Source organism: Pyxicephalus adspersus, chromosome 6, assembly GCF_032062135.1.
Source record: "Pyxicephalus adspersus chromosome 6, UCB_Pads_2.0, whole genome shotgun sequence".
NCBI classification, from domain to species: domain Eukaryota; kingdom Metazoa; phylum Chordata; class Amphibia; order Anura; family Pyxicephalidae; genus Pyxicephalus; species Pyxicephalus adspersus.
In genome coordinates this window covers 85,020,786-85,047,522 of record NC_092863.1, presented here as the reverse complement: position 1 = coordinate 85,047,522, position 26,737 = coordinate 85,020,786, and the positions used below count along the sequence as shown (strand labels likewise).

General features: G+C 37.0%; 1 protein-coding gene across 3 annotated transcripts in view; it reads left to right on the top strand.

The window, feature by feature from the left end:
- Positions 1 to 322: 322 nt before the first annotated feature.
- Positions 323 to 26,737, top strand: part of DDX4 (DEAD-box helicase 4) — a 33,136-nt gene continuing 6,721 nt past the window's right edge. The window contains exons 1-19 of one of the 3 annotated variants that reach the window (XM_072416427.1): positions 323 to 439; positions 3,874 to 3,969; positions 4,345 to 4,381; positions 6,337 to 6,396; positions 7,442 to 7,501; positions 10,301 to 10,333; positions 11,799 to 11,834; positions 12,825 to 12,881; positions 13,829 to 13,879; positions 15,395 to 15,439; positions 17,323 to 17,376; positions 18,244 to 18,294; positions 19,128 to 19,172; positions 20,531 to 20,599; positions 22,731 to 22,778; positions 23,879 to 23,947; positions 25,091 to 25,138; positions 25,217 to 25,246; positions 25,341 to 25,483. In XM_072416427.1, coding sequence (XP_072272528.1) covers positions 3,901 to 3,969; positions 4,345 to 4,381; positions 6,337 to 6,396; positions 7,442 to 7,501; positions 10,301 to 10,333; positions 11,799 to 11,834; positions 12,825 to 12,881; positions 13,829 to 13,879; positions 15,395 to 15,439; positions 17,323 to 17,376; positions 18,244 to 18,294; positions 19,128 to 19,172; positions 20,531 to 20,599; positions 22,731 to 22,778; positions 23,879 to 23,947; positions 25,091 to 25,138; positions 25,217 to 25,246; positions 25,341 to 25,483 — 1,005 coding nt within the window. In that variant the 5' untranslated portion in view covers positions 323 to 439; positions 3,874 to 3,900. The remainder of the gene's footprint in view (positions 440 to 3,873; positions 3,970 to 4,344; positions 4,382 to 6,336; positions 6,397 to 7,441; positions 7,502 to 10,300; positions 10,334 to 11,798; positions 11,835 to 12,824; positions 12,882 to 13,828; positions 13,880 to 15,394; positions 15,440 to 17,322; positions 17,377 to 18,243; positions 18,295 to 19,127; positions 19,173 to 20,530; positions 20,600 to 22,730; positions 22,779 to 23,878; positions 23,948 to 25,090; positions 25,139 to 25,216; positions 25,247 to 25,340; positions 25,484 to 26,737) is intronic. The other 2 variants (XM_072416428.1, XM_072416429.1) reach the window with 2 other exon arrangements.

Genomic DNA, 26,737 nt, shown 5'->3' with positions numbered 1-26,737 from the left:
AATTGGGATTATTTTATATATATATATATATATATATATATTAAGCTATTTTCAGATACTTTTCAAGATCCATACAAGCCAAATGATTAATAATTGAACCTCCAGACAATATCCTGTAAAACACATCCAGACAATATCCTGTAAAACACATAAAATGGAGGCGCCCTGTTTATCTCAGTCCTACCCCTCACTCCCCCCCATTTTCTGTATTTTAGACCCACGTGACTTATCAACCCTTGAAGTTCGACGGCAACTTGAAGTTGCCAACCCCCGCAACGCGGGAACGTGATCTTCCCTGATTGGCTAATTGCGTACTGACGCCACCGCCCAAAGTCTACTTTAGAGGGGTGGAGACAGGAGCTCCGCCCTATGCACGCACTGCTCTTCACCTGAGGAGAGGAGTACGGGGCGGCAGCTGTGAGGAGAAGACGTGTGGTAGGTAGGTGGTGAAGATTGGACACTCTGAGGTAGCCTAAGGGGCGCGACGTTATATGTGCTCGCTATAGTAAACTATTCGGAAGACCTCCTAGCAGGAGCTGCAATAATATGAGTGCGGTTCTTCGGAAGACGCGTAGCGTGGTTGAGTTAATGTCATTGGCGTTGTCGTTATCGGGGAATAAGTTTATTAGGAAACCGGGACCGGGCCGCAGTTGGAGTTGGACCGGGTTTGTCCAGTGATCGGTAATGGGTGATGGCCTTGTTACGCACTGGTATATCAATGCTTGGACTGGGGATGGGGTCACGTGACCAGGATACCAGGGACCTCCTGAATCAAATAAAAGATGATTAAACAAGCTGCCTACAAAATGCATACCAGCAGGGTAGCAAGTGGGGGGTAAGTATATGAGGTATTCAGTAAGCTCAGAGGTAGGTGTGTGAGGTATTTAGTAAGTGCAGAGGTACTAAAAGTTTGGAAAAAGTAGTGGAAACTTGCAGAAAAACTTTTTTTTTTTTTTTAGGTCCAGTTCACAAACTTTGGATTTGTATTCTTTTTTTTTTTTTTTTTTTTAGGGGGGGGGGGGAGATATGTATGAAGCAATATATGACTGGCTTGGTGTGCATAGTCGTTTTTCTTCAAAGGCAAGAAAAAAAGTACACAGCTCTTTAAAGCATACCTAAGCTCTTCCCATAAGAGTAGACCCTTTTATTTAATGTAAATTTTTTTTTTTTTTAATTTTATGGCTGTATAAACTAATAACGGTTCCGAAGAGAAACCCAATTAACAACAAGGGAAAAAAAGGTTACCAAAATTATTAAAGAAAGTTTCATCAGTCCATTCAAACAGTCCATATAAACAGTTGGGTTAAACAAACCAGCGTTTACAATAATACTATTTATCAATTAACAAAAAAAGGATTAAAAGATGCTTCACCGCTTAGAGCCCAAGGTAGCACATAGGTGCTCTTGGGTGCACCTTCTGCGCATGCCCGAGCAATCTTGGTCATGCGCGGAAGGAGTTTTTTTGTGGAAAAGAAAAACATGCTGAGATCGGCCTGGGTCGGGTGATGTAGTAAGAAGAAGCTGGAAGAAGTTGGCGGTGCTCTGGCTCGGAAACGGATACAGATACAGAGACGACGCGAGACTTGATGGAAGACAACTCCGGACTGATCAACTGTGCTGTGGGTTTTAGGGTACCGTAAGTGTATTTATTTTTTTTTATGGGCATTTTTCATTTTACTTCCCCTTTAAGTATGAATAACCTGGATTAAGTGTTTATCTAGGCATATATAAACTTTGTAATTGTTCTTGCAGGAGAGGGGAAGAAAGCATTTTTAAAAACCAATAAGCACTTTGATATTTTTCAGAAATGTTTGTCACCCAATGCTGCAGGCTTTGTTTTCTTTGCCATTCAGAAACTCTGCTGGTGTCTAGTGATTAAAAAGAATGGAAGGTTCTAACATTGAGGTTTATAGTGATTGAGGTTGAGGTTTATAGTGATTGTAGCTGTGTTAATGCAATGTAACAACAATACAGGCTGTGATCATAATGGTGGTGAGATTGCAGTGCAGTTTCCTTATTCCAGTGGACTTCTGTATCAGAAGATATTCTACATGTGGCTTCTACCCATGCCAGTCCATAAAGAAGGAATAGGCCAGCAGTGTGTGGTTCAGTATCACTCACTGTGGTCCACTGAAAAACCAGCAAATGCGCAGATTCTTTAAAGCAGAACTAAACTGAAAACAAACAAATTACTAACCTTTAACAGTGTTCAACCCAGAAATTATTTTACCCTGGGTGGGATGAAATTATAGGTGGGTGGCTGCCACTGTATTATGATCCAACTCCTCAGTAACCACCAAAGAACAGCTGAGTGGTTACTGAAAAGTGTTGGGTGGTGCGCCCAGCTAAAAGGGGCTGGGGAGAACACTGTTTAATCCGGCAGATCCCTCAATGCCACTGGACCTTCCCTCGATCTGGTGTCGTCCTGGCGCGTTGGTGGGAGTGACTGAGCAGCTTGCAAGGTTCCAGGCACTGGAGCTGCATCTGATTGCTGGATTCTGCTTCTGTTCTGAACCTGGTTCTTGTTTGATGAAAGGCCTCAATTCTTAAAGTGGACTTAAACTCAAAATTTTTACTTTACATAAAAGGGTAGACATGCAAAGAACCACCCTGAAGAACATGGCAGCTCCCAATGACGCAGGACCTGATTGAAGAAACTTCCTAATGGATTATTAATAAACAGTATTTATATAACATCTACATAATCTGCAGCGCTGTACATTAAACCCCTCCAGCGGTCTGATTCTGTCCAAATTTCCGTGCAAAAAGTTACAATTTTTTTGCATGGAGATTTATTTTACGTTGTAGGCTATAATTTTTAGGCAAAACTCGCCAAAATATGTCCAATAGTTAATAAATTTAATAATAAACTTTAAAAAAAACTTTAATTTTTTTTTTACTAAACAATTTTGAACATGTAATATAACTATGCAGCAGCATAAAAATATATGTGTGTATATATATATATATATATATATATTTATTTGTATTGGACTCTACAGCTATTTTGTATTAAATCCAATACAAAATGATTTTAAATTTCCCGCCGCTAACTCCCAGCTGCACCGACATCACGTAAAACCCCCGTAGATCACGGCTCTGCAGTTAGCGGCTGGAGATTGGAGGAGGCAGACGTGTCCCCAGGACCTGCAGTGACGCCGTGGGACAGCGACGAAGAAAGGTGTTTTTTTTATTTTTTTTAGGTTAAAGTAACCCCGAGTGTTGCTTTTTGCAACTAAATCCACCCCGAGTCACTCTCGAGATTAGCGCTTGGGAGGTTAAAGCGTACCTAAATTTAGAATTTTCACTTTACATAAAAGGGTAGATAACCCTTTTATGTAAGGTAAAATTTCATTTTTTATCTTTTTTTTTTTTAGGTGCCCGGGCGGTTGAAAATGAATGGGAGCGCAAAGCCTCCCAAGATACCCACATCAGGCATCCTGGGAGGCTCGTGGGCATCTCAGGCATGCGCAGAAGGAGCCTTTTTTTTCTCAGAGAAACTTTTTTTTTTTTTTTTTTTTTACATTACCAAACCACGAGATCCCCATCAGCAATAATTAATCAGGTCCATATAGGTTCATTAGGTGGAAAATTTTCAGTAATGCTTTCACCAATTTCACCTAAATGTTGCTAAAACTAATTTATAATTCAGCTACAAATGGGCAAGTTATTAGTAGGGATTATACGGAAAAATAGTATTTTTAAACAAATTGCTTTAAAAAAGGTAGGGGGTGGGGACATGCTGCAACATGAGTAATGTGGGTTAGATATTGTTGCATTACTTTTCTTAGTACCTCTCAAAATGCAGATCTTTGTCTGTTGCCTAATAGTCAGTTGCTATGTGTTATAAGTCATTTTTTTTTTTTTTAACAGAACCAATAACATCTTTTTGTGTCTACAATGTCTGAAGAAGATTGGGAGAGTGAAATTGATAATGCCGCTGTTTGTGTTCCAAGCTTTAGCAACTTGGTATGTTTGTTTTTTTTTATTATTATTAAACAGGATTTATATAGCGCCAACATATTACGCAGCACTGTACATTAAATAGGGATTGCAAATAACAGACTAATACAGACAGTGATACATGAGGAGAGGACCCTGCCCCGAAGAGCTTACAATCTAGTAGATTATTTGCATGTCTTAATTTTTACGGTTTGCTTGTTGCCCATAATTCTTGCAGGTAAAAGTTGCAGGCAAAAGCAGTGTTTGTTTTCTATTTATTCTGTAATTTTATGTATTGCTCCCAGTACCCCAAGTTCTGTTTAAAAAGTAATTGTATGTAGTATCTGTGTATCATTGTTTTGGCCTTTTTCAATTTGTGTTTTTTTTTTTTTTTTCTCAAAGGAGCAAGCATTTCAGGACAATCAAAAGTCTTCTTCATGTAAGTGCAGATAGTAATGTTGGATGCTAACATTATATTTTTTGAAATATTATGTGACCTTGTATTGAAGTAGTAAACAGAATGTGAGAAAAATGGCAGAATATATATAAACAAATAATGCCATTGTTATCTGTGTGACCCATTTGTGAAGGCTGTGAAGAGATCAACACCACAAAGTGTAGCTAAAATAAAAAAAAAGTGAACAATCTTGTTATTGCCTTCTCTGTAATTTATGCTGAGCGAAGTATACGCAGCACAGTTTACTATCCTGACATAGGTGGCTGCCAGGATTAAATTAACTCCTGTGTGCATGCAAGGAAATTGTCATTCCGGCCTGCCCATGTAATGGGTAGAACCTCCTGAACCTGGAGGAGAACCAGATGAAGATGCCAGCAACCGGGGTTGAGAGTTTATTTTAAAAATAAACAGGCAGGTCTTTTTTTTTTTTTTTTTTCGTTTTGCCTGACCCTTCTGCAATAGAGCCTAGCCTGTCTGCTCACAGCTTTTTAATCAATACATTTAGTTCCACTTTAATTCATTAAAGCTACTTTTGATGTTTTTGGTCATATTGTTCGCCAGGCAACAAAACCGGGTATTATCGCATGTTAGTTGATTTGAATACAGTGTAAAGCTCAATGTTCTTAGCTGTCTAAGGCTACGTGCACACACGTCAGATGATTCTCATCCTATATTAGCCTCGGCTATTATCGGACCAGAATCTGGTGTGTACACAGCGCTCATCTTAGGTTGTTCATGGATCCGTCATGGCGAATCCACGAGCGATTGTAATAAAAATGAAGGGAGAGGGGGCAGCGGGGTTGTTCTCCCCTTTCTATAGAGCAGAATGACCCTGTATGTACGGCACATTCAGTCTTTTGTCGTTGAAAAGGATCATGAAAGATCATATACAATGACAGTTATTGAATGTGTGTACGTAGCTGATGAGATAAGAGACACCAACCATCAATGTCTTCCATATGTACTTGATATGAAACTGCAGAATCAGTAAAGTTGGTTTGTGGAAGCCCTTTGTGTCAAGTCATATCAAGATTTTAATTACTGTATAAAATTTAATAGTAGATCAGGGTACATATTTCCTAAGTATACAAGAAACTTGTGTATAAGCATGGGCACAAAATGCAGCTGTTGGGAACATTTATTACAGTTATCGGTAGAAATGCCAAGATGTCCCTTGTGCAGTAACACATTTTACCTGTTTGATTGCGCTGGGTATATGTGAAAAAGCTGAGTTCTGCATGGGCAACTTCCCTTGTGTGTGCTGGGGATGGATGAACTCCATGGCCACCGGTATGACTTCATGATATGATTTTATTCTGTCTCCATCTAAAGTCTCTCATACTGATGGCTGGAAAATCTGCCGTTTACAGGACACAACATTATCTACTGGTGTGACAGTAAATTTAGTGTTCCCTTTTCTAGTAACACTTTGTGTTTAAAAAAAAAAAAAAAGATTCTGGCTTCATATAGTTTGTCCCGCTTTATGCCTGTAGTTAAAAGCACCATCTTTGCATGAAGTTTATCCTTCGTCCCCCCCATTGAAATTATGATTCTATTTTCTGTAGTGGTGGCAGCCTTCCCCATGGCCATCGGTGTAAGGCACTTTTCCTACTGTCCACCGCAATAATGTAGTTTATTGTAATAAGGGTTCTCTGAAGACCTGAAAGTTATTTCACTGTTTCCCCATGTTAGTTACACTGGTTTAGTGGGTGGCAATAGAATAAAAGGCACTTTCCCTGCTCCAGCTTCTAGTGTTTACCCAGTGATACCCAGTTTTAAAAGGTTTTTACTGTGCTTTACTTATTTATAAAAATTGCATTTTATTAGTTCCCTGATTCTTCTGCATCCTGCTCCATAAAAGATTGTGTGAATAAAAGATTCATTTTTTTTATTTTATTTCATATTTGCTGTTTGTAATTGGGTATTTTATTTTTTAGCTAACCATGATTTCAACAAAAACTTTGGTTCATTCGAAAGAGGTTTTGAAAACACAAAAGGTATTTACTATAGTAGTTTCTTTTTATTGAAATTGACATTGAATAGGTGTCTAACATTGACGCTTGGTACTTTCTGGTAGCCTATCTTTGTACACTGCTTTACACTCAAATGTACCAAAAGTAAACAAGCTTGCATTATCTAACTCTTCCTGGTTGTAATTTGTTTTGTGGTGTGAAGCTTCTACCTGGTAAGGTCTTATCTTAGGACCTATGCCCACTAGTGTTGCAATAACATATGCATGTCTGTATAAGAAGTGTGGTAACACAACAGTAAGAAGCTGCGAAGGAGACATGAGTTTGTTCAGAGTTGCCACTCCTGTTTGTTGCTGTGTTTATAAATTTGCAGCATGAACAGTTTTCAGTGCATTGTGGGCTGGAGCAAATTGCCATAGTGGGGCCAGGCCTGGTATAGGGGTTTTACTTTGAATTAGGTTCAACATAAATATAAGAAACAATGTGAAAGCGAGGGAAATACAACCAAAAAGGATGGAAAGGGGGGGGGGGGGGGGAACTGGGAGAGGGAGGATAGTGCCACAGGCCTCAAGGACCTCAGTCTAATAATAGAGATACATGCTACAGAAAAGACATGGATTGGAGTAGTGTAAAAAAGGTCAAGGCCCTCAACTGCCCCAGTACCCTGGGTATCATAAGGAATATGGGTGAGTGATTCATCAGTGTCAGGGCAGTCTGCTGCTCAAACCTCTCCCAAAGACTGGCAGCTCTTTCAAATGCCAGAAATGCTGTCAGCATCTCCCATCATGCAGATGAAAATGGGCAGCCAGGAATAGTTGAAAAACATTATTTAGCTTTAGCATAGTCTTGGGTAACAGTAATTACCCTTCACCACTGTCTAAAAATATCTATTAAAATGTTTGGGCTAATACCATTTCCTTGCAGTGTTAGGAATCCAGGTACAACTTCAATCGGTATTCTTATGCCTGTTTCTCAAGGAATCTTAATTTTTTTAACCTAAACCAGTCCTTAGTGTGTGTCTGATCATTGACACTAGAAACTATTCTAAGACCGGTATTCTTACCGTTTTTAGTAAGTGATAACTACAATCAAAATTTTGAATCTTCTGCAAGAGGTTTTGATAACCGAAGAGGTATTTGGCGAGCAATTTATACAGTACACATATACACAATTGAATGTTGACCAGTTATTTGCCTTTCAGTGATAGCACATTAAAAATTGGTGCCAACAGGTTGGCAGTGTTTTTTATATTCACTTTTATGACATATAATTTTGTTTTAAATAGTAAACTGCTTTAAAAAAATGTCTAGCAATGCTGTACATAAATGTTAGAATCCCTTACAAAAGTTGTAAAACTACCTGCTTCTGTGTTTGACAATTTTAGGATTTAGGAATTGTGTGTTTATTTCTGATCAGTCCTTTTAAAAAAAATTCTGTGAAAGGGCAACTCTAGACAAGGCAAACTTAATCATTGCAAAAAACAGTTATGTTTTGTGAATGGCATGAAAGAGGGATTGTGACTAATCCCTTCATCTAAGCAAGTACATTTGCCTGGGTATCAGGGCCAGCATTAGAGTTGTTACATTTTAAAGAAAGTAAATCTTTATTTGGGAAACTACAATGGGATGTCCATGGTGTCTGGAGTTGGGCTATAACAGAAGTTTTGTGCAGTATGATGTTCCGATGTCGCTGCACACCAACAAAAAAAAGCCACCTTTTTCATAATACAGGCAGTCCTCAAGTTAAGTCATACTTACAAATAGAAGCTATACAGCAGGGGATCACCGTGCTGCAGCCATCAGAAATTCTTTAGAGACCACTGTACTATACATTAAAGAATTATATACATCATACTTACTGAAGCAGAAATTGTAAAATTAGAGAAGAAAAAACCTGATACTGAGAGGTTTATCAAAGTTTACTGCACAGTTACCGAAGGGCTTAGATGCTACAGGGATATTTATCATAAGAAAAGCTTTGCAGACCTCCTTTCATGCCTTCTTTAAGAAACTGACTCCAGAAGCAGGATAGGCCCGAGTCTCTCACACCAGACTCATCCTCTCCAAAAAGTCCATCTTGGACAAGGTTTACCTTTGTTTTACAGAAAGTATGTACAGAAGGTTCAAAAATGTTAAACATCTATCCGTTTCAACTTAAAAACCTACAGAAAATATCTTCGTAACCTGGGGACTACCTGTATTAACTGTTGGGTCTGCTTCAAGCCTTGAGTGCTCCACACAGTGTTGAAGTGCATTGCTGCAACCTGATAACAATAAAGGACCCAAAAGAATTAGAAAAACCCTGTAACTAACCACTAAATTACAGGTAAAAGCATGACTAAATTAAGAATGTTAATCACAAACTTGTGCCCCCCCGCCCCCAACAACTAAACAATTTTAATTTCACTTAAATTCAATTTAGCTTTACCTAAACGTAAGTAGAGACTAGCATTGAAAACCCTTAATTTTAGAAGTGTTCTCTGACTTCCTTACATTGAAGTTTTGAAGTACTGTCTGCCACAAGTTTTCCTTTGTTGGAATCACATGTTAACCCCTTAAAACACAACTCCTCTCCCTGAGTCTTCCTGCAGATAGGTATGTCATGGGCCATAGATATGTATGGCCCACTTCAAGTACAGTGCATCTGATTTGCTGTCAATAGCACATATGGTAAAAGCCTTTTTATGGTTTAATCATATTTTGACAAGGATTATCAAGTACAATATTTAATGCTTGGTCTACATGGACATTTTTAAAAACGCATTTTTTATACTTTTTTAAACGTTCCTACTGCGTTTGTATGGACTTTTATTAGCGTTTTAATACCTGTCTTTAAAACGCAGGAAAACCTCCAAGCTGTGGTTTCCCAGGTTTTTAATGCGTTTACACAGGAAAACTATAAAAAAATCAATGGAAGCGTTTTTTTTTATCAGCGTTAACACTGCATTTTAATTTTTTAAACGTTGCAGTTATAGATAATGCTCATAAACCTGCCTGTTGTGGATTAGCCAATTGGAATGCATGGGAATTTCAAACATGGGCTTTTAAAGCCTTAAGTTAAAAAGCCTGTCAGGAGTGTCAAACTCAAATATAGAGGGCCGAAATGAGGAAAAATAGGAAGTAACTCCTTCGAATTAAACATAAAACATTTTTATATGGAAACTAAGAGGTATTGCTTAACATGCAATCTGGAACAAGAAAATACTTGGCAATGCAAGCACTAAATGGCCCCTAGCTACAGTTCTTGAATAGATTTGAATAAAGATGGCATGAATGTTAATAATCAATTGATACCAAATAATGAAATGAATGTTACACATGTATAAATTATGTGCTCATATCTGATATCTTCAAAACTCTTGTTGGAAAAGAAAGTTATTTACAAAAGAGACAGAAAAGAGTGACATCTCATTTTGATGTTTTCACACATTTCACACAGATGATTACCTTGTACTTGTTTGTTTCCTGCAGATCTGAGTAATTTTATTTCTCCTGCTGTGAGCTAGGAATAGTGACTGGTCTCAGAAGAGAAACAGAAGACAAGTGATGCCAGGACTTCAATCCTCAGCATTACTTGCGTCTGGAACTGCCTAATGCGAAGCTGCATAAGCAGACTGTTGTTCCATAGACGCGAGTGATGCCAGGACTGCATTTCCCGGCATAACTTGCGTCTATGGAACACTGGACGCGAGTGATGCCGTGAGTTGTGGTAGCGGCATCACTGCAGAAGGCATTGGCGGGCAGGCCGGCCAGATGCCACTCTTTTTTTTTTTTTTTCCAAATCCTTGCAGGCCAGAGTTTGACAACCCTGGCCTAAGTGAAAGGGATGGTTGGTTACATTTGTTTCCTGTGTAGTAATGGTTACTTTCAATTTCACTAATGTTATTTGTGGAGTACAATTTGATTTTTTTTTTTTCCCCCTCTCTGAACAGGAAACAGATCTGACAGAGGTGATTTTGGTAGAGGTAAGATTACAATGTACTTCACAGTACAGTTAGTTTGGAATAGTTTTCTGTTACTACATTAACCCTCTGAGCAGTAACCCCAAGTGTGAAAAAAGATGCTAAAAGCGGTAACCCCGAGTCACACATAGGTAAACCTATGAGAAGTAATAGTAAATTAAGTCTTACCTGATCTGCCGGTGCCCCGTGTCGTCTTTCTTCGCGATGTCCATCTTCTTTCTTCCTCTGCACTGGATGAGTCACTGTGGAGTTCCTGGTGAGGACATTCCGGGTGGGATGGGAAATTCAGATCCTTTTGTATTGCATTGAATGCAATACAGTGGATTTATTTGTGTAAAAGCAGTACGTTGTCTTTCATGAACATTTATTTTACAGTATAATATATTAGTATGTGTATGTTAGTTTTTTTTTAATTACATTTTTTATTTTGACATTTTCTGTTTCAATCTTTTTATGCTCATACTAATATATAATGTAAATGTAAAATACATTTTTATGAAAAACAATGTGCCACTTTTAGACATATAAATCCAGACAAATGAACTGCTCAGGACGTTAGGTAAGATTGGGTGATGTTTTTTACATTGCTTAAGATTTAATTTGTCTAGTCTTGCTCTTGTTTTACAAAATTTGGAAGAAAATTGTCACTTGGGATTTTAGAAGCAAACTAAACCACAGGGCACAATTTAAATTTGTACAACACATTGCCATGCTTTTTTAAATGTGTTTTTTTTTTTTTTTTTTATGCGACAGCGGTATGACCACAATCTTTAAAATGTCCCTTAGTGTTTGAGAACATTATTGTACTATATATTCCTAATCTTGGGGATAATTTTTATTTGCGTTTATAAGCATCTTTGAAAATCTCAGAACTGCTGCATATAATCTGCATATAATTTTCAGTACTTCTAAAGCTACGTACACACTTCCATTGGTTCTCGCCCTATAATTGGCTCAGGGCCATTATCGGTTGAGAATCTGAAGTGTGTACAGTGCGTGTCGTCCATCGTCCGATCAACCGTCCTGGCAGGTACAGGAAGGACGACTGATCGTAATGCAAGTGAAGGGGAAGAGTGCGCAGCGGGGTGCCGCTTCGTCGCTCTCCTCCTCCCCCCTGCATTAGAGGGGAATGGTGCTGTACGTACAACATCGTTTATGCATTGTGGAGTGCTTAGTCATTGGAAAGGATCGTGAAAGATCCTTTCCAACGACTATAATTGCACGTGTGTATGCAGCTTAAGTCTTCAGCTTTTATTTCTGCCTCCTAATTAAGCGCATGACTTATCGAGACTGCTCATGGCTCATTGATTAAGCAGGCTTTTTTACAGTTACCATCAGGATTCCTGCCCTGAGAATGCTAAGCAGCCTTAGCATTGACATGTTACAAGACATGAAATAATCTTTTTTTAATATAGTTTTGCATCTAATATGAATTGGTGACTAAAACTACTTTTTTCCCACCCAATAGGCAGAGGTCGAGGTGGATATGGCACGTTCAACAAAGGTATTATACTGAATGTGACAATTTTTACAAGAGAGCTTCTCTTGCTGTATTTTCAGCAGAGGACATAAAGCTACATGCACACATCAAATGATAGTTGCCTGAGACAACTGGCCATGCTGATCTCTGGGAAAAATCTGTAAATCTGTCTCCCGGCGTCATTCATTCTTCCACAGTGGTGGATCTGACGTCAGTATGGGGAAGGAAAAGATCAGTACTTGAAGAATGTGGTGCTACAAACTTCTTAATGTCTTTTTTGAACACTTCCTCACAAGCCTTGGAGTGGAGACATCAGTGAAATTTGATGCATTTGGCATTACCCATAATGTTTAGATGGACTCCTCTATTGTATGTTGATGTGTATTTTATTTTTAATATCCTTTGACAAACCCTTTTAAAGTTTTTTTTTTTTTTTACATTTTTTGTCTCCTTTTTTAACTGCCTGTAAAAATTACACTATACATAATTGAAACTCCGATTGTAGCCAAACAAGTTTATTTTGTTTGAATAAAGTAGAGAAGGGTTATGTTTGTTTTTTTTTTTACCATCTGGCCCCTGTTAAGTTTTTATATCTTACTCCCTGTCAACATTAACTGCAAATATGACAAACTTTTGTAACGGTGGCAGAAAAAAAAGATAAATGGCTAATTACAAACAAGTTTCATGAAATGCACACTCTCTGGACTACAGTCTATCACACCATGTGATTTCAAATCATACTTGTATCTTTTATTACAGAGCGATAATACCTTGCTTGAACATCCTCATAGCTTATTTAAGGGATTTTATCAATTTAAATGATAAATTCACCCACAAATAGTGTAAATGAGATGTATTTTGTTTTATGTTAAGAAAATTACTACCCTATAAGTTTATGAAATAAAAAACATGTTAGGGCGAAAGCTTGCCCACCTGTTGCATTTAGTTTCAAAAATACTTTTTCAAAAATGTGCAAATATATGAACAAACTTTCATGATTTTATGTTGTTGCAGATTGGGATTCCAATGATAACCAGGAAAGTGGAGGTTTTTCTAATAATAAAAATGAAGGTAATTCTGTATTAATTCTTACACTCTTTTATTGTTGTCTGTATTGTTTTTGTGAAATTGTAGGTAGAAAAACATACAAGTGTTTTTACCATTTGGTATAGGGATACAAACATGCTGTTCAGTAACAACATATTCCACCACTAGAGGGCATCTGTTTAGAACAAAATAGGAATTTTTCATGGCTATAAAATTACATTGGATGGATTTGTTGTTGGAGGTAAAAATTTAAGTGATGTCATTTTGAGTCTGAATCATAATCATGAGAACGTGAACATCTGCGTTGGTAACTTTTTGCTTTTATATTTAGCCATTGACACAGATTTGTTATACGATTGAGGATTTTTTTTTTTTAAACAGTTTTGTCCCTAACGGTTTTAAGGTTTTGAGTCAGAGATGGCTAAGCAGCTGTTTTCTGACAATCAGCATTGTCAGCACCCTCCCCCCCCCCCATCCATTGAGGGGGACATATTTGCAAAATAAATTAAATGTTGAAGACTACAACAGGAGAGTTGGATGCTAGCAAACAAAATCTATGCATATAACACCCCCACCACTATACTATCTTAATGCTTCAGTTTTGTCTGTGTTCTAGGACAGATCTGCTATGTAAATAACCTATCAAGAAAGGTATTGTGTAGTATTACTCAAAAATATTTACATCACTTATTTTCCGAATGATGTATGCCTCCTAGCATAAGGAAGACCATCAAAATACTAGTGAAAAACTACTGTGGGGGGAGACCTGTAGGTCTACACAGAGAAAGATTACTGGGTTATAAAAGGCATATGGAAGTGCAAGTATTTGAGTACTGTTCTAGCCATTAAAACACTGAGTTACATTTTTGCCAGTGTTCACAGGATTTTTGAGCAGCATAACACCTCCTCATCACTTGCACATCTGCATGAAACATTAAAGGTAAAATAATAATTTTTTTCTTTGTTTTAAGAAAATGGGTCATTTGGTGATGGTCGTAGGCGTGGATTTCAGAGAAGAGGCGGTAGGTAGAATAACTTTATTTGGTAAATTGAGTATTAGGATTTCAATGCATTTTCACATTTTTACGTTTTACAGTTGTCTGGTAGCCTAATTTGTGTTATTGCATTTAAAAAATTCTTTGTGATATCTGGTATACATGTTTTTTTTTTTTTTTCTACAAAACTGTAATGTTTTTGAAGTGGCGTTTGGGCTTGACCATTACTTATTCTAAATTACCATTCATGTTTTCCGACATTACATGTTTTTTTCAGGGCAGCACTAAAGGCCTGGTTGATGCGGTCTATTCTGAGGAATATGGAGCAGCATTTTTTGATTGTTCTACAGATATTCAATAATTGTATAGAAATTATAGTAATGGAAAATTGTAAATTTTTCAAAACCCCATACTAGAACATATAGCCTTACTTTACTTTTTTGTTTGGATTGAGTTGAAATATTTCAGGTTTGCACTTGCCTTTGAACCCATTGGAAAGATTGGGTGCTTCACTACCTCCTGATCTAAGCTGTTCAACTCTTTAGGAGCCACCCCCAATAAATTCTCACAGCTAGTGTACTAATTCTGCTCAATAATGGAAAATTCTTTAATTTCTAGGTAGAGGCATTTTTTTTTATTTATAAAGCTTTTTTGCCTTGGGTTACAGAAAGTCATCAGTTTGATAAAAAAAAATAAGTAAATATTATTTTGGTTGGTGGAAATGTCAGGACGATGTTGGGTGTAGCTGTAGTTAGGAGTTGCAATTTCTTTATCCTGTTTATTGCAGCTTAGTAGGCAAGGACCAGAGAAGTATTAGGATCTTTATTGATAGGCCAAACTAATCCTAAATTGAACAGGAAAAATTCTAATAGCCAGATTAGTACGTAAAGACAGATAGTATATTGAAGCAAAGGGGTGGATGAATTATCTGTCATCAGCCAAATGTGCTTGCGCATTGCATTACATATGTCAATCTGGTTGGTAAGAGGGCTATAAAAGGCTCAGAAGGTCCTGGCTACAGATAGGTGCACAGCTACACAGTGGGGTTTTAAACTCGAGTCCCAAGGATGGTGCCTATATTACAGATGGTATTACCCAAGCATTACAAATGCTACATCCCCATAACTAGGTGAAAAATATATTTAAATACACAATGGAATTTTATAGCATTTAAATCTACCAATAATGATAAAATCAGTTAATTTTCATTTAATGCAAACGTTCAAAAAGCATTGCTTAAAATGTAGATAGATAGGACAACTTTGATGACTAGCAACTAGTTGCTTCTTTATATATATATTTTTTTTTTTACAAGATTAGTTTAAATTTCTATAATCTGTACTTTGTGTGTGCATGTATTGTAGCTGTACAATCTGCTCTTCACAATGATAAACTAAAGAATAACTACTGCAGTAACTACTCTGTTCATGCCATCCTACAGCCTTTGATTTTACTTTTTATTTGAAATTCTTTATGTGGATAATTATTTGTGTCTTGATAGTTTGTCATTTTGTGTATTTTTTTTTATACGTTTCTATTTAGGATTTGATGATGATGGTAAACGAAATGGATTTCAGAGAAGTGGTGGTAAGTGCTATTCCTTGCCTTTCATGGTAAATAATATATGAATTCTGAAAACGTTTTTATAGATCTGTCCACAATTGACACGGCACAATCTATCTTAGAAAGGAAAGGTGTATAATCATATTTAAAAAAAAAAAAAAAAAAATTCCTCTAATTGTTTATACTAAAGAATTTTCATCACCACATGTCTGTTCAAGGACCAAATCTAGATGTATTTTTGAATGGGTTTATTACGGTTTATATACCTTGCCTTAAGTTATTTTTCTTTGATCAGATGTTCATATTATATTAGGAGTAAAGGTGGATTGAGATTTGTTTTTCCTTTTTTACAGTCCTTGTATTACAGCAGGACTTTTTATACTTTTTTTTTTTATTTGTTAACCATGCAGGAATACATTTGCTGACAAAGTAGGTCTAACATAATTTGATTGTGTATACTAAGTAGGATCCGGTGAATATTTTATCAGTGTTTGAGTGCCACATTCAATAAATTTTACATAAATCAATTAAAAGGCACTAAATTTTATTATAATATATATATTATTATATCATAAAAAAATTCAGGGATGTTTACTAAAACAAAATAGTTGTACACCCAATCTCATAGAATATTTGACGTGTTATGCAACGAAAGCTTCCTCATGACTGGTTATATTGGTATCATATTTGAAATAAATGCTGCCAAATATTAAAACCAGAAATGCAACTGCTGCCACAATCTTTTAAGATGGAATGGTGGGGGTAGGGGTGAGGTTGCCGATATCCACCATCAACCCAACATCTCCATTTGTCTGTGATCTTTATTGAAGGATCATAAAAGATCTGTGTGTCTTGCTGTTCTTAAAAGATTTTTTTCTTAGGATCCGTCTTTGATCTGCTTAAACCCATTTCTTAAATCCTACGAGCTATGTTAAAAGCCTTGAAAGTGATTTATTGTGGTTAATAATGCAGGGTTCTCCCCAGGCCTTTTAGCTGGGCGCACCACCCGGCACTTTTCAGCACCCATCCTGTTGTTTTTGGGTGGTTACTAAAAAGTTTGGTTACAATACAGGGGCTGCCACCCACCTACAATTTCTTCCCAACCGGCTTAAAAAAAAATCTGGGTTGAGCACTGTAATGTATATTTTATTGTGAAAGATCTTTTCTTGCAGTTTTGCCACATAAATATTACTTTTAGGAACAGAATCCTGTTTAAATTATACCGTGTTTCCCCGATGATAAGGCACCCCCATCAAATAAGCCACCCCCCGATTTTTGCTCAAACAATTAAAATAAAGCAGGGGACAATCAATGGCACATGAGTGATCAGAAAGGGGACAATCAATGGCACATGAGTGATCAGAAAGGGGACAATCAATGGCAGAGTGATCAGAAGGGGGACAATCAATGGCACATGAGTGATTTTCAACAATAAATGTGTACTGTAGTCTTCATAGAAAAATAAGACATCCCACTGAAAATAAGACCTAGGGCATATTTTGGCATTTCAAAAAAATATAAGACAGTGCCTTATCATAGGGGAAACAGGGTATGTACTTAAAAGGTTTAAACTCAGTTTCATTATGTTCTGAGGGATGATAAGCTGGAGGAAAGCATGCCGAATTTGAGCAAATAGCAGATTAAACCGATCAGAGATGCAACCAGTGACAAATGACATCAATAAAATGCTTTACAGCTCTCCCTCTAAACAGGATATGATCTAACCATGCAGGGTGGCTTCTTTTAGCATCTTTTACTGAGAAATAGTAGGAAATTAAAGGGCATTATTTTGGAATCGAGATATGTATGATAACTAAATGGGCAAAAAGGTGATGGAAAAAGAAAAGACTGCGTCTCTTGCACAATAAATATATATTTTGTTATAAATAATTTTACATTTTTTATAGGTTTTAATGATGAAACATCTGGCTTTGGAAAAGGACGAAGGGGTGGTAGAGGAGGTTTGTTTTAAGAACAATTTGTACATTTTGAAATGAAAAGTCTGCTCATCAGTTTAGCTTCTGAAAATCTAAATCAAGAGAAATAAAGCTGTAGTAACCTTTAAGCTGCTGTAACCTTTAAACTAAAAGTTGTGTGATTTTTCCTCAGCACCTTCCCATGTACTGTATTTGAAATCAGACCTCAGTTGCAGGACTGACTTGCTTTACATTGACTATTGCTTTGCCATGCCTTACAGTGTTTACATTTTTGCCCAGCACCTTGGTTGTGGTTCACATTTGTGACCCAGCTCTAAAAATGTAAAAATAAACTGTTTTTGCTACACTTTAAACATACAGGAACAATATGTTCAGGCAAATGTGAATACCTAATTGTCAGGGATGATCCATTTTAATTGCCAAAGTAATGGGAGTCCTAAGGCTCGCCATCTTTTTCCAAAGAAGTGTTTTTCTCCTCCCTCTTCCTAAAATTAAAATTAGCCCTGTTTTATAATAGGTCCTGGTTTTCACTTTCTCTGTGCTGTTGAGAGTAAGTTTACTGTAAGTCATCTGATTCCAGGAATCTGTTTTTAGCATGTATTAGTGGTCTATTGTATGTCTAAATGTAGGGTCGCACACAGTGTGCATTACCATATTGACTTTGTAGAACAATTTACTGCCTAAATGCAGAATACTCTGAATGTCCCTGATTTAAAGAAAATGGCTTTGGTGCACTCTTGCTTTTTGCATTAACCTTCATTCGTTTGACATTTTTCTAAATAAAACCTAAATTTTAACAATAAAACATTGTGAAATATGTAGTGAGATTTAGAATGTCAATGAATTATACACTTCAGGACTTAAAATATTTGCCTTATTTTAAATATTTAGGATTTGGTGGCGGAGATAGAAATGAAAACACAAGTTTTACTAGCCATCATGGTAAGTGCACACTTCATTCTGAAACCCTTCATTGCCTACACCAGCTTCTTCTGTAAATGCTACTTGTGTGGCCCTCAGAGTTTGGAGAAGGTTTTCAAAGTAGCTCTTTACTTAAGTGCTGATAGGTGAATATATTTCAAGTCCAGAGTTTCCCTTTTGATTTTTTTAGGCCTAACCAAGGTATTGAGGCCAGACAGGCCATAACAGTTTGATAGACTAGCAGTAAATATTTGTAAAGGTTGCTTTTAAATTAGATAAAATAGTATTCAGAAGTTTTTAACTTCTGTGACATCTATCAGGTTTCACTTGGAAAGAACACAATTTCTGGTAAATCTGTTTCAATGGGTATACCGTTTTAAAATATTTGTGTCTGCATGGGTGGCCTGTTTTGTATCTGAATGTGTTGGTTTAAAAAGCTGCCTACTGTGGACCACAAAGATTTTTACTAATAGATATATTTAGGCATTTACTTTGTCAAATTTGGTCTTGGCTTTAAAAGCAACATCTTTCTGTCCTGTGTTGTAAGGCCTCAAGTGCAATTACAGATTTTAGTCACATGAGAGAAAATGTAATATTATTGCTTTGCCTGGACATCATTTAGTGGTCACCTGTGCTGCTAGGTAAGCTTTTTTTGTTAAGAGGGTACACATTAGAATTACGCTATCCGCACAATGCAGAAGACATCCTGTTTGTTTCATCACCTGCTTGTTTAAGGACCAAAGATGTCCCATTAGAAAAATCAAACATTGACATAACATGAACAGTCTTCCATAAACTAGGATTGCAGTGGATTCTGTAATTTTAAAACTTGCTATACTTTTTTTTCCTAATAGGTTTTGGTAATGCAGATGAAAAGACAAGTTTAACAAACCGTAACGGTATGTAAAAAATCATACATTGCCTTAGTTTCTTTGCCTTGGATGTTTATATATTATGATTAGGAGTAGTGGTTAATTTACCCTTTTTCATTTGCAAGATTAAAAGACTATGAAAAATTGTTTGCAGCTGAAGCTTTTGCCTCCCTTTTACAAGCCTAGCCTCAGTGATAGAAAAAAAAAAATCTTGTTACTGAGCTCTGTAGCTAAAACTTAAATGTTTGCATAAGCTAATATCCTGTTATCTTATCTGCATCTGTCTGAGGTTTTAGTCAAATTAAGACAGACAGGTTCTTAGTGATTCCAGAATTCTTTGCCACAGTAAATAGGGGAGCCACAGCAAGGAGGCGGCTCCGGTAGTTCCTAACGCCCTCTGGCAGATCCGGCCGGCAACCCGCAGCTCCAAAGCCGCGAGTTGCAGGCCGGATCAGCCAAGAGGCATTAGGCTGGAACAAACTACCGGCTAGGCCAGAGTTTGCCAACCCCTCACATACACCAAGTCATGCAGTTGTTTTACACCCATATTTCTCACTCATCCATTTTCTGTTTGTTAATCCTATTCATTTTAAAATAATTGTAAACAGTGCAAGATTAACATTGCTGATAAAGTAGGTTTAACATAATCCAATTGTGTATGCATGAAAATTTAAAATTCATTTCTCGCATATGAAAAAAAGTACTACCAATATACACCCCCTACTCTAATAGAAGTGTTACAAAAATCTAAATTAGACCTCAGATGCAAAGTTAGTACCCTTCTATACCAATATTTCAGTGGGTGCTAGGCATGGGACTGTTTTCTTCCTTGTTTTAAAAATATGTACTTGGAAAGTTTAAACTGTTCCATTAACTTATCAGGGAGGTTAAGCTAGCTAGATGTATGCTGGACTAGAGAAAATAGGCTTCTAATTGCAGTTTAAACAAACCGTGGAGACAAAGTGACAAATGACAGCAGCAACTAATGCTTTATCTCTAACTTTGCACAGCGTTCTCTCTAAACAGGTTATGATATAACTAAATGGCTACTTTTACCTTTTCATTCTGAGAAATAAATTTGTGCTTTTAAATAGATATATTACTTTGAAATAGAGCAATGTTTCCAAACCAGCGTTCCTCTATAGGTTGCAAGGGGTTCTTTCCTTGAGCAAAGAGCAATTTGTGCCCCTCGAGGGACATTGCTATTCACACCAATAATCTTTTTGGCTATCTGTAAGGAGTAGTATTCTTCCCACTGACCAATATGAGAAGCCTTCATTCCACTGACCACCACACTGACTTGCACTTAAAAGAATAAAAAAGTGTGCTTTGCACAAAGTCCTGCATATTTTATGTGTCTCCTATTTTTTTTTTTTTTTTCGTAGATTTTAATGAAGAAACATCTGGTTTTGGAAGAGGACGAAGGGGTGGTAGAGGAGGTTCTTCATTTTCAGGTTTGTTTTCCTCAGATACTATTTAGGAACACGTTTCACATTTTACCATGAGCAACCGATAAAATCCATATAACCAGTTTATACTTGCTGAGCTAGCAAAGAGAGCATCTATTGCTCACCATTTTAGCGGAATTGTGTGCAACGACAGCATAGGCAATACATAGTTTGTTTAAATCCCCCATACAGAGGATAACTATAGTTAGTCTGAAAACAAATGTAGGCATTTTGCAGTCATTTAAAATTGTTCTATACATTTGCTATGTAAACCTCTAAGTAAATGCTTCGAATTTGGCTCCAGGAATCCTGAATCAAAATGTTGCCCTACTTAGTTACCTAAACTCAGAAATTCTGGAAGGTAAAAATGCAGTTTTTTTTTCCCTCAATTTAAATTGGTGCAACACCTTTTTTTTTTTTCTCCTCAAATTTAAATCGAGAATGAATGGGAGCGCTAAGCCTCCCGGGATTCCTATGTCATGTTACCCCGGGAGGCTCTTGGGTGCTCCTTCGCATGCCCAAACATCTCGGGCATGCACAGAAGGAGCCTTTTCACGCAAATAGAAAAATTTACCGATCTCACGCATGCGCATTGAGATTGCATTTTTTTTTCATCCTACGTCACCTGATCTTGCGCATGGGTCGGGTAATGTAGAATGAAGAACCAGGAGGAGAGGAGAAGATTGCGGCGCTTGCTCCGGGCCGATGAAGGACCAGATGCAAGACACCCCCAGATGGCTCAGACTGCCCTGCCGGAAGGTAAGTTTTTCATTTTTTTTATTTATTTTTGCCCGTTTTAGGTTTAGTTCCTCTTTATAGCAACAACAAACACATGGATACCCTTTTGACTTTTGTATCAGGGTTTTTAATCATTGGGCTGGGGTTCTGGGGTCCAAAAAGACAAGTGTCTAAGAAAATACTGAAGTTTATCTCCACTTTTTAAATCTGTTATTTCAAAAAAAAAAAAAAAACTAGTCGTCTTTTTTTTTTTTTTTTTTTTTTTTTTTTTTTTTTTTGCAATTTAGTAATGAAATGTGACCATGAAGGTTTATTTTGTATCAACTGTGATAATATTAAAACATTTAAAACTAGAAACATGGTTTTTTTGTGTGGGGATTTCCTGGTAATCTGCAGAACTCCTCCAGAAATGTCAGCTCGTGATTGGCTGAGTTCTGAGCTCAGAATACTATACCTGTACCAGGAGACCTTTCTCAGTCAGATCATATGATGTGGCTTTTGGAATTAGTGATTTAGATAAGTTTGCTAAAAAAAAAAAAAATTTTTTTTATCCTGACTAAGTGGAGTTGCACTTTAGTTGTGCTTTTTTTCCATCTGGCTGGAGTTTAGCTCCAGGAAACATACATCGAGTGCTGTTGGCCGTAAATCACATTAACCCCCCTAGCGGTAATCCAGAGTGTGACTTGGGGTGGTTTTTCACTTGCAAAAAGCGGTAATCCTGAGTCACACTCGGGGTTGCTTTAAGCTAAGAAAAACCCCACTTCCTCCGTTGTCGTCCACATTTGTCCTTCTGGTCCCCGCAGGTCCTGGGAACACGTCTCCTCTCATTGATTCACTGATCTCCAGTTGCGAAGTGAAGAGCCGAGATCTACAAGGTTTACTGTGACGTCGGTGCAGGCGGAGCGGCAGGAAATTCAAATAATTTTGTATGGGATTCAATAAAAAATAGCTGTATTGAGTCCAATACAAAGAAATCTTCATATTAAATATATATATATATATATAATGCTATTGAACTAAATGTGCAATGTATATTACATTTTTATTTTTTAAACAGATTTTTTTATTTAAAGTTTATTATTAAATTTGTTAACTATTGGACATATTTTGGGGTGTTATGCCTAAGAATTAGTCTACAATGTAAAATAAATTTCCATGCAAAAAAATTGTAACACTTTTTGCACAGAAATTTGGACAGAATTAGACCGCTAGAGGGGGGGTTAAATTCATTGTGTCCCTACATTATAGAAAATAACTTTTATGTACTCAGTATGTAGTTGATATTTTGATGAAAACCTGCATTGTAATTAAATTACGTACTGAAATATGTAAAGAAATTTGCATTGTTATAATTTTAAAAATTTTAACTATCTACAATATTTTCTTTATTTTTATTTAGGATTTGGTAGTGAAGATATAAATGAAAACACTTTTGCTAGCCGTGATGGTAAGTAGATAAATATTTTCTCTGCATTTCTAATGTCACGTTCAGCAATTTTACCGGAATACCATGCATATCTCTCTAAAAAACATCCATCAGGTTTCATTCAGAATGGACACCTTTCTGGTGAATCTCTTTAAATGGATAAACCCTTTATCAGATATTATATCAGGACATAAATAATACCTGGCCTTAACAGGATCCTAAAATATATTCTAGCCTCAGGTGTGAAACACACAACATTATTAACCTCCCTGGCGGTATGATTATTTTGTATTTGTAAGTAGTTTTGGGTGTTACCGGCAGGAAATTTAAAATTGGAATTATTTTACATGTCGGGAATACTGCCAGGGGGGGTAAACAAGAGGCCAAAATGCAGATGTGTGAAAAACTACTTACATCCTATGATTCAGTAGCTTGTAGAACCACCTTTATATGCACGGACTTAATAAAGATTTTCTGTATGAATTTCAGTCTTTCACATTCAGTGGAGGAATTTTAGCCCAGGCTTCTTAGTTTGACAACATTAGTTTGAGGTTTGTGGGCATTTGTTTATGCACAGGTCTCAAGATCTTGCCATAGCATTTTGAGCAGGTTGGAACCTTGGCTTTGAGTGGTCCACTGCAACATCTTCATTTTTCCTAGCCATTCTGCTGTAGTCAATTTGGTGTGTTAGGGATCATTTTACTGTTACTTTCACCCAGTTTCAGCCAAGCCTTAGCCGTCACACAGATGGCCTTTGACTTTTAAGGAGCCCAGGTTCTGTGTCCACAACAAGGCAAATCTTCTCCCCTCCTTGCTTGATGGGTGGTATTGGGTGTTTGTGATGATTTGCTCCTTAATTGGTAATGCTTTAAACTTGTTTGGCAATGCTTAATTATGTTTAAGATTAAGAAAAACATGGTTTTCTCTACCAGGTGAGTGCAGTGTGGTTATTACTCAAGGCCCCATTTATGTGCCATAATTTGCTGGGAATTTTATCATTCTTATAAAAAATAACTGATATTCACTGGGATATCACTGGGATAAATCACTGGGATAAGTTTGGTTTCAGATCTCGGAATTACCCTACTCTTGATTTTTACACTGCCTGTATTTTTTTTAAGGCTTTAATAATGAATCATCTAGTTTTGGAATTGGAAGAAGAGGCGGTAGAGGAGGTTCCTCAATTTCTGGTATGTTTAGAGTTTTAAGTTTAGACTTTTACTGGTGGGTTTGGTGCAGCTTTTGTATTTTCTAATATCTTTGTATGACCTCCATTTATGGTGCTAAATCGATCTTGATTGGGTTACTGATGGTGAAAGGATTGTTCTCATGTTTAAGTTCCTAGAGCAAGATTGTTTCAATGCAACATTTTAAATATTCATGTGCCGTAGTAAGATATGTGCATGTAATGCCTCTGCCTCTTTTTCTGAAAATTAATATTGTTTTTTCCAGCTGTATTATGAATGAATTTTAGTACAAACACTGCCAAAAATGCAGTCAAAATGATTTTTGTTTCTTATAAAGCAAAATAAATTTTACATAAAAAAACAAATGCTGTTGTGTTCTTTTGTGATAAATAACTGTCTTTCTGCCATTGAAGAACGCCTCTTTTTCTTCTGGACATAAAATTTGACTTTTCAAAAATGAATGAATGCATTAAGAACCGTACAAATTTTAAATCTAATTGACATTTTTTAAAAAAGCTAGTTCTTGCGATTTTGAAGGAAGAAGAGACTTTGGGAGAAGAGGCGGGTCCTTTGTATGAGTAGATGTAATTTGCTGGTATAAAATAATTAAATGACTTACATAACTGTATAATTTTCAAGATGTTATAAACTACAGCTGGTAATCTCTTTAATGTTGGGCAATCGAGGCTTTGACAAGGGAAAGAGGTTTTGGAAGAAGCTAGTGCAATACAAAAACATGCTTTGTGTTTGGGATGGCACAGTTAATGTTGCAAAGGTTGTTTTATTGTCCATTATTGTGATGGGCCAGTAGGTTTGCATTAGGACTGTTGTACACGCTGTTGATGGGTGTCAGTGATTTGCCCTATTCTGACTTTTGGCAACATAGTTTTGTACAACAGCTTTTTGTTTTAAAGTGAGCCACTTGATGCTTTTTCCTGCTGGGAAATGTAATCTTTTAAACTTTTATTTGAATGAAATTCTTATTTAGGGAAATGTCCTTAAGAGCAAACAGACAACTTTTAGCCTTGTTATGGGTGATTTCTGCTCCAGTATTTGGACCTCTGGGGACTCTGGGTGGTATGATCTGCCATGTTTTCTTCACAAAGGGTTATTGATTGAATAATATTTTAATCCTTTATTTAACAGGTGGTTTTAGAGGAAGAAATGAAGATGTGGGGGTGAAATCTGGTAAAGGTAAAATAATAAAATATCTTTGATTGTGCATTGTCCTTTTCTTTTTTTATTTTGTGAATAATGTGTTTTTTTCTTAAGGTCAAGATGAATTTGAAAGTTCTGATCAAGGTAAGCAGATAGGTGAAATGTTTTGAATGTTTAAAAAAAAAACAAAAAAAAACCTGTTTAGAGAATTATGTCACATTTGATTTTCTCTCAATAGGACCAAGAGTAACATATGTTCCTCCTCCTCCATCGGATAATGAAGCCGATATTTTTAAGCATTACGAGACTGGCATTAACTTTGACAAATATGATGACATTGTGGTTGATGTCTCTGGAAGTGATGCTCCACCGGCAATACTGGTTTGTCTATTCCCTTGCAAACTTGTTTTTATTTATGATATGACATGCTTGTTTTATATAAAAAAGCAGGTCTACATACAGCTCTTTAGGGTTGTGTGAGCTACGATGTCCTTATCACTCCTTTATATGACCCTCATTGTGAAATAATTGGGTAACCCCTTGATGTAGTGTGGACTAATGGATAACAGGCTTGCTCAACTGGTTACATCTAGACCAAGGGTAGTACCCTGTTTCCCCGATTATAAGGCACTCTCTTATATTTTTTGAAATGCCAAAATATGCCCTGGGTCTTATTTTCAGGGGATGTCTTATTTTTCCATGAAGAAGACTACAGTACACATTTATTGTTGAAAGTCACTCATGATCACTCATGTTTGTGCAGGCTTTTTACTTTCAGTTTGGCTCAGGAATAGACACGCCCTGCAGCCAGCATCAGAGACACACACGCTGCAGCCAGCATAAAGGACACACACGCAGGATCAGGTATCTAGAGCTGTCTTATAAACGGGTGAGTGTCTTTTAATTATTTTTTTAAAAATCGGGGGTGGCTTACTTAATGGGGATGTCCTAAAATCGGGGAAACACGGTAGTCCACATACCCAAAACTGCTATCCAGGGCCAGCATCACAAGTGCAGAAAGCTGTGTAGAACCCTTGATATCCCGCCCCCCGCCACCACTCTGAGCCCATTTCGGAGAGCCAGCGGGAGAGAGACTTTAGGAAAAGCTTTTTGGCTTTGTGGGTTTTATGTTATACTACACTTCCTTTATTCAACACCCACACTCACACTTCCTTCCTCTCCTGCTGGTCCCCTTTTCTTGTGCCCTCTGGCTTAGAATAGTTTCTGAACTTACCAACGAGAAAATCATTCTTCCACATCTCTGACTCCAGATCACCCAAAATAAATTTCCTTTCTTTGTATGAATGCGGTTTGGGCTGAGTGTCTCTTTACCCCCTCTCCCTCTCTCCCCCCTTTCTCTACCCCCTCTCTGTCTCTCTTGATTGATTTTAGCTATGGCCCACATTTCTTATATTTCAGTTTGATAGCACTGCCTTCCCTTCCATCATTGAATTGCTTTTTTAAAGGTCCCCAGGCTTTGTGGTATGGGGTGGGTTGCAGATCCCCCATCTCTTTCCCATGGATTTTTGTGTTAGCACTGTGGGCTTGTTTGCTTTTAAGAGATTGCAAATGTGTGAGAAACACTTTTGCTTTTCCTCATATAAATTCCATATATACATTTTCATTTTCACCAAT